The sequence below is a fragment of the Hyperoodon ampullatus genome, assembly GCF_949752795.1.
Source record: "Hyperoodon ampullatus genome assembly, chromosome: 19".
Classification (NCBI taxonomy): domain Eukaryota; kingdom Metazoa; phylum Chordata; class Mammalia; order Artiodactyla; family Ziphiidae; genus Hyperoodon; species Hyperoodon ampullatus.
In genome coordinates, this window is record NC_136932.1 from 20,416,101 (window position 1) to 20,428,713 (window position 12,613).

Genomic DNA, 12,613 nt, shown 5'->3' on the forward strand with positions numbered 1-12,613 from the left:
AGAACTGCCCTTACTCGTATTTTCCGGAAAGCAGCCGCCCTTATTTTGCCTGTTACACAGGAATGGTGCCCCCGGCTTAACGAGGTTCGGCCTCTTGTCTAAGATCCCTTGCTTATTAGCAAGTAGCACAGCTAAGATCGGAGTGAAACTCCGAGGCCAAAGCGGGGTTCTTCAGGACTGTCACTCTTTGGGACTCTGATCAGTCTCATTATCAGACAGTAATCAGAGTCGTCTCACAGAGGAGGAAACTGAGGACTGGGGAGCCCACACCCTGGCCCTTGTCCTCACGTGGGATGGCCACGTCTATGTTAAATTCAGACTTTCCGCCCTATGGTCACACCCCCCAACCTCCCTTCCATCGCCCACTGAACCTGTCCTAGACCCACCTCCTTGACCTGGTCTCCATCTGCGACGCACTTAGGAATCACTCTGGGAACATCTCTTTTCTTTTTCATTTATTTTATTGAAGTATAGTTGATTTACAATGTTGTGTTAATTTCTGCTGTACAGTAAAGTGATTCAGTTATATATATTCTTTTTCATATTCTTTTCCATTATGGTTTATCACAGGATATTGAATATAGCTTCCTGCGCTATACAGTAGGACCTTGTTTTTCCATTCTGTATGTAATAGTTTGCATCTGCTCACCCAAAATCCCAATTCATTCCTCCCCACCCCACCCCACCCCGTAGAGAACCACAAGCCTGTTCTCTGCGTCTGTGAGTGTTTCTGTTTCGTAGATACCGAACTGATTTGAGCTCAAATGAACTCATTTGTATCATACTTTAGATTCCACATATAAGTGACATCATATGGTATTTGTCTTTCTCTATCTGACTTACTTCACTTAGTATAATAGTCTCTAGGTCCATCCATGTTGCTGCAAATGGCATTATTTCTTTTTTATGGCTAATATTCCTGTATATATATGGGTATGTGTGTGGCTATGTGTGTATATATATACCACATCTTCCTTAACCGTTTCTCTATTCATGGACATTTAGGTTGCTTCCATGTCTTGGCTATTGTAAATGGTGCGGCTGTGAACGTCTGGGTGCGTGTATCTTTTCGAATTATAGTTTTGTCCGGATATATGCCCAGGAGTAGAATTGCTGGATTATATGGCAACTCTGTTTTCAGTTTTTTGAGGCACCTCCGTACTGTTCTCCATAGTGGCTGCACCAATTCACATTCCCAGCAACAGCATAGGAGCGTTCCACCCTGGGAACATCTTACATGCAGATCCGGCCTCAGCAGGGCTGGGGTGGGGCTCGGGATCCTGCATCTCTGCCCTGGTTCCGCAGGCTGCCCGTGCCGCTGGTCCAGCTCCGGCCTCTTGCCCCTTGTGCCCTCAGCCCTCATCGTCCATAATCAGCCCACACGTCACATCATCATCTCGGCTCAATCTTGCCAGGATCTTGAGTTCCCTGGCGTTGTGGTCCATCTGTTACGGCTTCCTGGAAGAACCCCAGCCCTGGGTCACTCTAGCTTTCCACCCATCTTGCTCCCTAAGCAAGGCCACCGAGCCCTGCTAGAGAATACCACGCGCCTATGGGGGGCGCCATTATAAACTAGGGTTTGCACCACCTCACCGGGGCCTTCCAGGTATTAGGGATTAGACTTCAACACGTCTTCTGGGGGTACCCAATTCAACCATCATACCCTGTAAGGTAAAATATTCCCAGGCTTTCGGAAGTAGTATGTGGACACCTTTCGGGGGCCTGATCTGGCCTTCAGTACCAGCTGTTTCATTCACTCATCCAGAGAGTGTTCACTGAAGCACGTGTTATTCTAGGAGTGATGCTCAAGGAGCGTGGAGCCAGTACACGAGACCTGGCCTCAGGGACACACATACAAGCACATAGAACGTTAAATCATGACACATGCACCAGGTCTGGCAGGGGCAAACCTGGGGTAGCCCAGAGGAGATTCAGGAAGGCTTCCTGGACGCAACATGCGAGCTGAAACCAGAGACGTTCCCTGCGGGCTGAGGAGAGGCACGTGGAGAGGTGACAGTGGCTTGTTTTCATTAGAAACTGCTGGGAGTTTGGTAGAGTTGGGGCCAAAGGGGAGTTTTGTACTCCCTGGGGGCAGGGTCTCTATGAGCCCAATGCCCGGCTGTCCCCTGGATGCTGCAGGTCCTGCAGACTCCTGCGCGTGTGAGCAGGGCCTGTGCCCCCTGTGCCTCTGCTCGTCCCCTGCACTGTGGCCGGGGGGACCCAGCGCTTGAAAAGTTCCCGCCACCCCTGTCCACTGGTGAGGGGGTGAGTTGAGGCAGAAAGGAGGGGTGCGTAGACCCGCACCTCGGACCCAGCATCACTTTATCCCCCATGTTCTGTCATCAGAGGCAGGGGCTCCTCCCCCTTCCGTCCACTGCGGTACAGCCCTCCACCCATCCTGCAGTCTCCCAGCGGCGGGGGGCACCCAGCGTGCCCAAGCACCGCACCCCACCACTGGCTTCCAAGGGCCTTTGCCTTCTTTACTATACAAATGTCTACACGCTGTGTGGGGAAGAATCCAGGGCGCCCCCTGCCTTCCCAGGACTCTGAGGACGGTCTTACCTGTCCTGTGCCTCACCTGCCACCTCGCCAGCCCCCGTTCTGCTCCTGGGCACCCCCCCCAGGACCCCTTCCTCCAGCAGGAGCATGGCAGCTCCCTTCCATCCCCAAAGCCCCGTTAGCAGAAGCCGGTTGTGTGCGGCAAGGACTCTGAATGAAGGTGTGGGAGGGGACTTACAACCCAGGATGGAAACCGCTTAAAAGAGAACAGACATCTGGGCTCCTGAATTGCCCTGCCAGCCCCCCAGCCCAGGGTTTCCTGCCGACCTGCGGTCCTCAGGCCCCATCTACTCCCTGTGCAGGGCGGTGGGCCCTTCCCCTCTCTCTCCTCTCTGTCTCTCTCCCTCTCTGTCTGTTTCTCTGTCTCCCCTTCCTGTGTCTGTGTCTCTGTCTCTGTCTCCGTCTCCCTCTCTCTCTGTCTCCCCGCCCTGTGTCTCTGTGTGTCTCTCTGTCTCCGTCTCTGTCTCTCTCTCTCTCTCTCTCTCTCTCCCTCCCTCCATCCCTTTCTCTCTTTCTCTCTCCCCTCCGCCACCCCCATGAGTTCAGGATCCTCAGCACTGCTGACAAGGGAAGACTCGCACTCCGGGGACCATCACACACGGCAGTTTAGCTCCGGTCCTGGGCCGTCGCAGACCTGACCACCTTCCAAAACCAAAAGTCCCGCTAAAGAGTTACCCAGAGCAGCCAAGCCCCCTCCCTTGGGTCTCCGCTGTTACTAGGTTGTTATTCTTAGCAATAGCATCCTCTTTAACAGGCCCTAGACTAAATTCTCAGAAGCACCCCTCTTCCCTCTGTCATCCACGGCCTGTCTGTGTGTGATGGGGAGAGTGTAGACGGTCAAAACGACCCTTATTCAAGGAGAGACCCCAAGCTATCAGGTGTGTGTCCAGTTGAGGTTCGTCTTCTCTCTGTGTAGACTGTCCAGGCTACTAGGTACTTATTAGCTGTGTGACCTGAGGCAAGTTACTTGATCACTCTGAGTCCCAGTGTTCTCATCTATAAACTGAGGTTTCTGTTAGCATGAGGCTCCTACAGTATTGTGAGATTAACTGAGTTGATGCATGTTAAAGCCCTCAGAACAGGGACATTTCTTACACTACTAATAATTATGTTAATTATGTAATGGTAATGGTTATTATTATTACCTGGTACATATACTTTCCCCTTTAAATCACCCTGGACAGAGTTTTGTCTTCTTTCCTGAAGAATCTCTGCAAAAGCAAATCCACAGGATGGGGTGCACGTCCAGCCTGCCAGCACCTCGGTGGCCTGTTCGTGGGGCAGCTGTCCCCCTGATGCAGGCAGGGGCGCGTCTGAAGACACACACACGGGCACAAACGTGTCCTGGAGCTGGTGCCTCGCCATTGCCTGAAAGCCCGTGGGAAGAGGAGAGGAGGCCGGGGCCCCCTGCAATCAGCTGCCCAGCCGTCCGCGGGGACACCTACGGCAGTGCTTGTGGGCGGTCCCCGCGGCCCCCCCTCCCCGAGCACAGGTCACTGAGGATCAGAGGCCGGGTGGGCGGGTGGCAGAGGGCTCACGCCTCAGCCGTAGAGCCCAGGGAGGGGGTCTGGCTGCAGAAGCTCTGTTCCCCCCAGACCTCAGGGCCGCCCCTCCCCCATGCAGGGCCTTTGGAGAGAAAAGCCCTAGGACAAGCCAGGGGGCCACTGTTTCAGAAATCTGTGTCCTGAGGGCCACCTAGACCCTAGAAGGTGAGGCTTGGGTGGGAGGGTACCTGCCTGGCAGTGGCTGTCGCTCTCCTGGGTGCATCTAAATGAGGAAACACAGAGTGTCTGCGGCCTGTGGCCTCCGTGTGAGGGCAAGAGTGGGGAGGGGCCTGGAACTGGGCTGGGTGCACTTGGGTGACCTCGGATGGGCGTGGCCAGGGACGTGTGTTCACCTGGGCATGTTGCCCTTGTGCACAGGTGTGACTGTGTTTGCAGGAGTGAATGAGTGTGTGTTCATGTGGGTTGGTGTGTGCACACGTGTGTGTGCAGGAGTGCGCATACGTGGCTTGTAGGAGTGTACCTGTGTACATGTGCATACCCAAGCGTGTACCTTGCATGAGTGTGCGTGCACGCAGGTGAGTGTGCACAAGTGAGTGTGTACGTGTGCATGAGTATACATGAGTACATTGGTGTGACGAGTACACGTGTGTATGTGTAAGTTTGTGGGTATGGGTTGCACGTGTATGTGTACACATATGCATGAATGTGTGTGTGGGCTGTGTATGCATGAATATGTGCATGTGTGTGCACAGGGGTGGGAGTACACACGTGTGCCCATGTGCACACGCGCCCTTCCCCCTCAGCTCCCCCCCCACCGTGAGCATCCCACGTGCATCTCTGGCATGTGACTTATTCAAGAGGACAACACAAAGAGAGTGTGCCTATTATTCCTGGTGTCCGCATCAGCTCCTGACAGCTTTGTGGAATTGAAATATCTTATTTAATGTGAGTAAGAATCATTTTAAATATCAGCTGTGACACCCAAGGACTCGAACCAAAAAGGGCGTTGTGTGTTTCCTCGTACGCTGAAGACGCCACGTTTATTAGGCACGTATTTTCTCCCCTGTGCGTCTTGTGTCTCTGAAATTCCACTTATCTGTCCCGGCTCCTCCCGGCATTGTTGTCACGCGCCCCCCACCCTGAGCCCAGCCCTTCATCTCGGAGGAGGGGACTGTGCCACCGGGGCCCCACAGGTTAAATCAGGGCCCCTGTGATGAGCAAAGCAGACAGTGTGGATTCTTGTGTCTCCCTTTCTTTCTACCCTGGCCCCCAAGGCTCGCTCTCCACCACCTGCTCCCTCTGACTGGGGGAAAGCCAAGCTTCTTCCATCCAGGAGATTCTTCACCTTATGAATTTACATTTGCTTGCATTCGCCTAAGAATTCTGAAAAGATACTCAAGGAACTAACAGTGGTTTCCTCTGTGTGTGGGGGGGGCGGGGGGGAATGAGAAGGCAGCTGTGGGACAGGGATGGAAGAGATGTGTACTCTGTACTTTTTCTTTTATTCTTTGAATTTTGAGTCCCAGGAATATATTTCCTATAATAAATCAGTAAATCAGCGGTCCTTTGCAGGGGATCTAGAGGCAGGTGAGTCCAGGTGTTCCCATCTCCTGGAGCCACACCCCTGCACCTGTTCCTCATTGGATGGAGAACGAGATGGCAGGTCAGCCAGGACAAGGGTACAAACAGGTGACGGAGAGGTTAGGAGGTCAGGCTGGTGAAGAGAGTTTCCCTGGGACCAAGAGGCCAAGGGGGCAGCCCAGGAAGAAGGATGAGGAAACCAGCGGGTGTGGCAGATCCTTTGTGGGTGGCTGGGACATGTCCACGGGGAAGCCGAAGAATTTGCCGGGGAATCTGTGGTCCCCTGATGCTTGGTATGGAGGCCTTACTGGATCCTCACGTGGGTGGGGAGCAGGGTCCTGCTCACCCTCCTCACCCTCCTCTCTGATCCTCCCGACCTCACCCCACTACCTTCCACTCCCTGCCAGTGACTCATATATTTGCTCCCTCGTGTGACAAGCATTTGTGCAGCACCTGCCGTGTGCCAGGCACTTAAGTCCAGGACTTAGAACCCGGACATCCATTATAGAAACAACCTAAGTGTCCATCAATAGGTGAATAGATAAAGAAGATGTGGTGTGTGTGTATATATATATATATATATATATATATATATATATATATATACACACACACACACATACAATGGAATGCTACTCAGCCATAAAAAGAGTGAAATTTTGCCATTTGCAGCAACATGGATGGACTTGGAGTGCATTATGCTAAGTAAAGTCAGAGAAAGACAAGTACTATGTGACATCACTTACATACGGAATCTAAAAAATAGAGAATGTAACAAAACTAGTGAATATAGACTAGTGAATATAACAAAAAAGAAACAGACTCACAGCTATAGAAAACAGTTGCCCGTGGAAGAGGGAAGGGGGGAGGGTCAGTATAGGGGTAGAGAAGCGAGAGATACAAACTATTAGGTGAGAAGTAAGCTACAAGGATATATTGTACAACACGGGGGATATAGCCAATATTTTATAACTGTAAATGGAGTATAACCTTTAAAAATTGTGAATCACTATATTGTACACCTGTCATTTATATGATATTGTATATCCACTATACTTCAATTTTTAAAAAAAGGTGGCCATTATTGTCCCCATTTTACAGATGATAAGACTGAGGCTTGCAAGGTTCTATAACTTGACCAGGCCACACTCCTAAGAAAGTGCAGAAGTGAAAATCAAGCTTAATTTCCCCTACATCAGAAGCCTCAGCACACTCTCCAGTACCAGGCTCTGTCTTGGGCGATCATAAGGGCACCCTCCTGCACAGGGCACTTCAGCCATCCCCCTGCCTCTGGAAGGGACCTGGACAGGGCTGGGCTCATCCGGTTTCCTGTCAGGCCAGCAGCCACAGGTGGGTGGGACAGATAGAGCTGTAGGCTAAGTGCGTCCTGAGCGCCCAGGAGGGAGCACTATGGGGGAATAATGAGCTGTCACTGTCATTTTCTCGGATGCTTGTATGCTCACAGTGCTGGCAGCGCTGGATTTGCAAACTGAGATGCTGGCCAACTGCCTCTTCCACCCGCCTGCAAGGTGATCTGGGTGGAGTGAAGCGGGTTCCCCTGGTAGGAAAGGCAGTGGGCAGAAGGGTTACTTTAAATAACAGTTGCTTACAAGCCAAAAATAGTGCTCCCAGGCAGGGAGGGGAACACCAGAGACAGCCCGGGGAGGGGGGCTGCACCCTGCTCTCTGCCCGGCCAGGGATGCTCAGAGAAGGATGCCCACCTCCCCACAGTGGGGGCCGAGGGGAGGCCCAGAGCCAGGCCTCCTCTACTGACCTCAGGGTGGGGCAGACCTGCACCCAGCTGGCCTTCCTCAGGGCCCCAGATGGGGCCTGGGTCTTCCTGGCTGAAGCAAATGAACTAGAGCTTTCTGCAGAAATCAACTTTTATTAAAGTTTAAATTTCACAACACATCACTGACATCAGCAAACAAACCCAGATCCAATGAGTCCCTGGTGTCTTTTTTATAATATATCCTGACATTATATGCTCAAAGTGCATTTTTTAATTTTATTTTTAAAATAAAAGCAACATATGCATACGATAAAGAACATTCTGATGGCGTAGAAAGACATAAAATCGAAAAGTAGACGTTTCCCTCCTTCTGCGTTCCTAATACATCTCCCAAAAGGCAGATCACATGTTTTGGAGTATCCATCCCGAAAAAATTTTATGTCCATGCTAGAGGGTATATATGATTATGTATGTGCAGATATATACAAATATGTACTATTCCAGTTTACCCGCATGGTATCATAACACTTGCACTGTTCTTTGACTTTTTTTTTTTTTTGGCTCACAAACTCAAAATTCTTTTTATTGGGTCAATTTGCATGATCCTAAACATTAGACTAAGGGCTTGGTAGCCTGTATCAATAAACAACAACTTATCAAGTGATAAGAATACATTATCTCTCATGTCCCTGACACTCAGCTGTGATACTATTTAGCTTATTTCTCGTGTTTTTAATTTCCATAAACATCCGCGGTCTCCAGCTTCGACTTCCTTTCCGTGCTTTGTGCATCTTGGAGACGGTTCTGTCTCATCCCATACAGGTGTTCTTCGTTCATTCTGTGGCTACAGCATCATTAGTCGATTCAGTTCCATTTTTGATGGATGAGACAGAACAGTTTTGATGGCTGCTTCTGGTTTTTGTTCGTTTATCTCTGCCGTTACAAGCAAAGCCACAGTGAACATCCTCATACCTGTTTTTTGTCACATTTTTGCAAGTACATCTGAAAGACCGGCTCCCTGGAGTACAGCCTCTGGGTCAAAAGACTGGAATATTCTTACTTTGATCGATTCTGCCCCAAAGGCTGGGCCAATTTACACTTTCATCATCCGAGCTGAGGTCAGCCTCCCTACCCCCTCCCTCTTGCCATGGGTGTAATCATACAAGAAAATTTTTGGCAATCTGATATGTGAATATTGTCTTGTTTTTGATTGGACTCTCTTTCACTGTGACAGAGGCCGAGCATCTTTTTGTGTTTGGCCATTTCTGTTCATTTTCGTCTCCCTGGTGCTTTTTAATAATATCTGATTCCATTTTCAAAGATAGAGAGCTTTTCCAGCCAATCTCTCCTTCCATCTTCCTCTTGGGTCACCCCATTACTTTTAAGACCCAAACAGTTTACCCAAAGCTGTCCCCCCCCCACCAGGGAGTGATGGGTCAGAGGCAAGAGAGCCTGTGATGGGCTTGAGGATGGAATAGAGGGAGAATAGGAAATTTGCCAGAGCCTGGGTACCCGCTATCTCCCCATCATCACTCTGTGCATAGTAACGAAGGACAGATAAGGGCTGCAGCCGGTGGCAGAGATAAGAGACTTGGACAGCCAGAAGGTTCTGGATATTAATGCAGAGCCAGAGCAGGCTTGGCACACAGCCACCCGTGAGTCTGGGGCTCGTGCAGTCCCAGGATGGAAGGTGGGGCCCTTTGGGGTAGGATGTCCGTGTTGAGCAGGTTAGCAGCTGGGCTTGGAGTCAGAAAGGTTCTTTGGGACCCTGGCCCTGCCTCTTACTGCCTGTGAGACCACAGGTCAATGATGTGATATTTCTGAACCTCAATTTCCTCACCTCTAAAATGGGGAGGGGGAGCTAATAAAAGTATTGCCTCCATAGCGTTAGCAGGGAGATTAGGTGAAAGACTCTCAAATTCAGACCCACGACATTTTGCACCTGTCCACGTCAAATGAGAAAAGTGAAGCTAGTGTCGTGGGCGCGGCATAAAATTTCAGTTTAAAATGTGTTAAAATTGCTTTGATGCTGAGATTACATTTCTTTTTTTGTGATCTCAAAAATGTCCTTTTTAGATAAAATACTGACCATATCTATTCCTTTTTCTCTCCATGCCTGTATCTTTTTGTTTGTTTGTTTTTTTGGTTGCTTGATTGTTTCCCGGCTCGCTTTTTGGTTGGTTGGTTGGTTTTAATGGTCTTACTTGGCCGTACGTAATACAATCTTATGTCTGGCCCCATTTTTTTAAGTGTTACTGGTCCATGATATACAGTAGTCTGGGAACTGCTGTGTGAAATAAAGAAATGAATGAAGGGAATTCCCTGGTAGTGCAGTGGTTAAAACTCAGCGCTTTCACTGCCAGGGGCCCAGGTTCGATCCCTGGTCAGAGAACTGAGATCCCACAAGCCACGTGGTGCAGCTAAAAAAAAAAGAAATGAAATGAAATGAATGAAAAGTACTGAATACAGCATCTGAAGCATAGGTGGTGCTCAGAAAGTGGTAGTTGTTTCATCATTGTGAGATGCTGATGGACACTGGCTAGAACTCACGTAAAAGAAAACTTGGCAAATCCTACAAATAAGGTTGCTCTGTCCCAGGGTTGGCATAGCCTGGGAGCAGGTGGCAATAAGCTTGTCCACCAAGTCAGCTGGCAAAACCTAGGACACCCAAGGGCAGGGCAAGTCTCCTAGGCACAAGCCCCTGGATCCTCAGAGGTCTCTGCTGGGCCATTCACTGCCCAAGGATCAGAAAGGTGATCACGAGATGGGTGCTAGGGGAACTAGCCCCCTCCATACCAGAGAGCACCTATCATCTGCCATGTCTCGCTGCCAGAAGCTCCTTGCACTGACCTGCCTGGCCTCCTCCTTTCCTCCCAGCCAGGTTAGCGCCCCACACACCTGCTCTCCCCCCACCCTCCCCCCAACACCAGACTCTGCAGCACTCCGGCCAGTGACGTGCTCCCAAGGCAGGATACCCTAGAGCCTCCTTGGGTTCATGCATTCTGGCCCCAGGGCCCACACGTACAGAAAGCCAACCTGCCCTGCCCAGATGGCTTTGCCTTTTCCCTTCACAGAGCTTCAGTGGAGCTGTCTGCAACTCTAAGCACGGAATGATGCAAAGCGTTTGGGAAAACGTAAATTTCCCTGCCTCCATTTATTTATTTACTTATTTACTTTAACATCTTTATTGGAGTATAATTGCTTTACAGTGGTGTGTTAGTTTCTGCTTTATAACAAACCTACATCCATTTAAGTTAACATTTATGGCGTATCCCTGGTCCAGGCTAAAGAAAATGCCCCCACCTTTCTCAGTCATGCAGGTCACAGTCAGGGGAGGACAGTCGCCTCCAACAGACCCAAAACAGTCCTGGGAGGCCTGGTCACGGCCACGGTCAAGGGCTCAGGCTCAGCATCTCCTGTCCTTGGGAAAGTGCAGGCTCCTTCCTGGGCAGCTGAGCAAAAGCCTTTGGGAGGGACCTCTTATTAATAAGGACCCTTCTGTGACCCCCACGGTAGAGCCAAGGGCTCCCTGGCACCTTTCATTATGGAAGAGAGTGATGTGGCGACCTCTGCCCTCTGACCCTAGTTTGACCTCTGCATCCCTGTAGCTGCCCGACTTGGCTCACTGGCTGTCTCGTCTGCCCCCAGGTACATGATCACCAGCCTGGACCGCACCCACGCCGGCTTCTACCGCTGCATCGTGCGTAATCGGATGGGCGCTCTGCTGCAGCGGCAAACCGAGGTCCAGGTGGCCTGTGAGTACCACGCGGACTTGGGGCGGGTGGGGGGAGGGCGTGAAGCGGGAGAGGATCTGCAGAGTCGTCACCCATCGGCCACACGCTGGGCAGAGCCAAATCCCAGCTGTGGCTTTCCACGCTCCCTGGGTGCTAATGGTGACCCTTCCCGCCATCTGGGAACCAAGGCCCAGAGAGGTGGCAAGCGCTCTCAAGGCCACACCGCTGACACGTGACACACATCTGCTGGCTATGGGTTCAGCACTCTCTAGATGCTGCTTCTGCTTTGAAAAGGAGGCCCTGTCACCTGCTTCAAGGGACTCCTCTGGGTTTGGCCTCCAACTTGGGGGGTCTTCGTCATGGCAGACTCCCCGGGCTCTTCTTGGCAGATTTCCCAGGGCCCCCCCATGACCTTAACTTTTCCATCTTCCAGCTTGCTCAGCCCTGGAGCAGTAACAGCCTGGGGGTCTCCACGGTCTCAGGAGGCGTTGGGAGATGGCTGGTGTGGGTACCGTAGCTCTAAGAGGGAGAGGGGACCTGATGAGTCAGGGTTCCTGAAAGGGCCAGACAAGCAGAGGGTAAGGTGACAGACCCTCGCCGAGCCTTTGGGGTAACAGACTTCCTCCACTGCCACCAAGCCCCAAAGGGCTCCCTCAGATGGACGACAAGAGGGAAGCCTGAGAAGAACCCAAGGGCATCTCAGGGACCAGCGCAGCAATCCACCCCCTCCCCCTGTGACTCCGTATCCCCTTCCCAGACCTGCCCAGACCTGCCCCCCATTCTAAGATAGCTGCCTTAGAAATGAGCCTCATTATGGGCTGTTTCATTCTGGGATTTTTAGGAGGAGAGGTCCAAGTTTGCACCGTGGGCCACGGGGGTGTGGAACGCCTTAATGAGCCCTTAAACCTTTTTTTAAAAAAAAGGACACCCTCTCATCTGGGGTCCACTGGGGCTTGACTCAGATTTAGCTCAGGAGAGAGCTTGCTACTTGGAGAGAAGTGGGGGAGAGAAATCGAGAAGAAAACCTCAAGTGAGGGCAAAGAATGTTTATAATAATTATGGAAAACAACCGTAATCAGAAGTGGAGGACTGATTGTCCCATAAATCAGCACTAAAGGCAGCTCAGCTTACTCAGAGGAGTGGAAAAGCCCCGAATTAAAATGATGGATCAGGGCTGCTGGCAGCCAGCTGGAGGGCTCCCACAGAGCTTCATTTAGCCGGTGCCCAGAGTCCAGCAGTGCAGGGGTAGCCGTGGGTCAGCCCGCAGAGAGACTGCTCATGTGTGTGACTGTGTGCACTCCAGGGTGGGTGTGGGTTCAGGCATGTGTTTGTGCAAATGTGTGTCTGGATTGGTCGGCGTCTTTGTTCACCTGTGTGCACGTGAGAACATGTGTGTGTATGTGCAGTTGAAAATACCTTTCAGGACACCAATCAGTCCAGGCTGTCGGGGGAAGCAAGCGAGTGTCTGTTCCACAGCCTTTGCTCACAGGAGACGATAGAAC

The 12,613-nt window shown here is 51.1% G+C and overlaps 1 protein-coding gene across 1 annotated transcript in view; it reads left to right on the forward strand.

Annotated features, from left to right (window-relative positions):
- The window catches only part of SDK2 (sidekick cell adhesion molecule 2), a gene marked incomplete at both ends in the record, with an annotated part of 262,629 nt that overhangs the window by 140,102 nt on the left and 109,914 nt on the right, over nucleotides 1-12,613 (forward strand). The window contains one exon of the mRNA XM_079725138.1: nucleotides 11,026-11,132. Coding sequence (XP_079581264.1) covers nucleotides 11,026-11,132 — 107 coding nt within the window. The remainder of the gene's footprint in view (nucleotides 1-11,025; nucleotides 11,133-12,613) is intronic.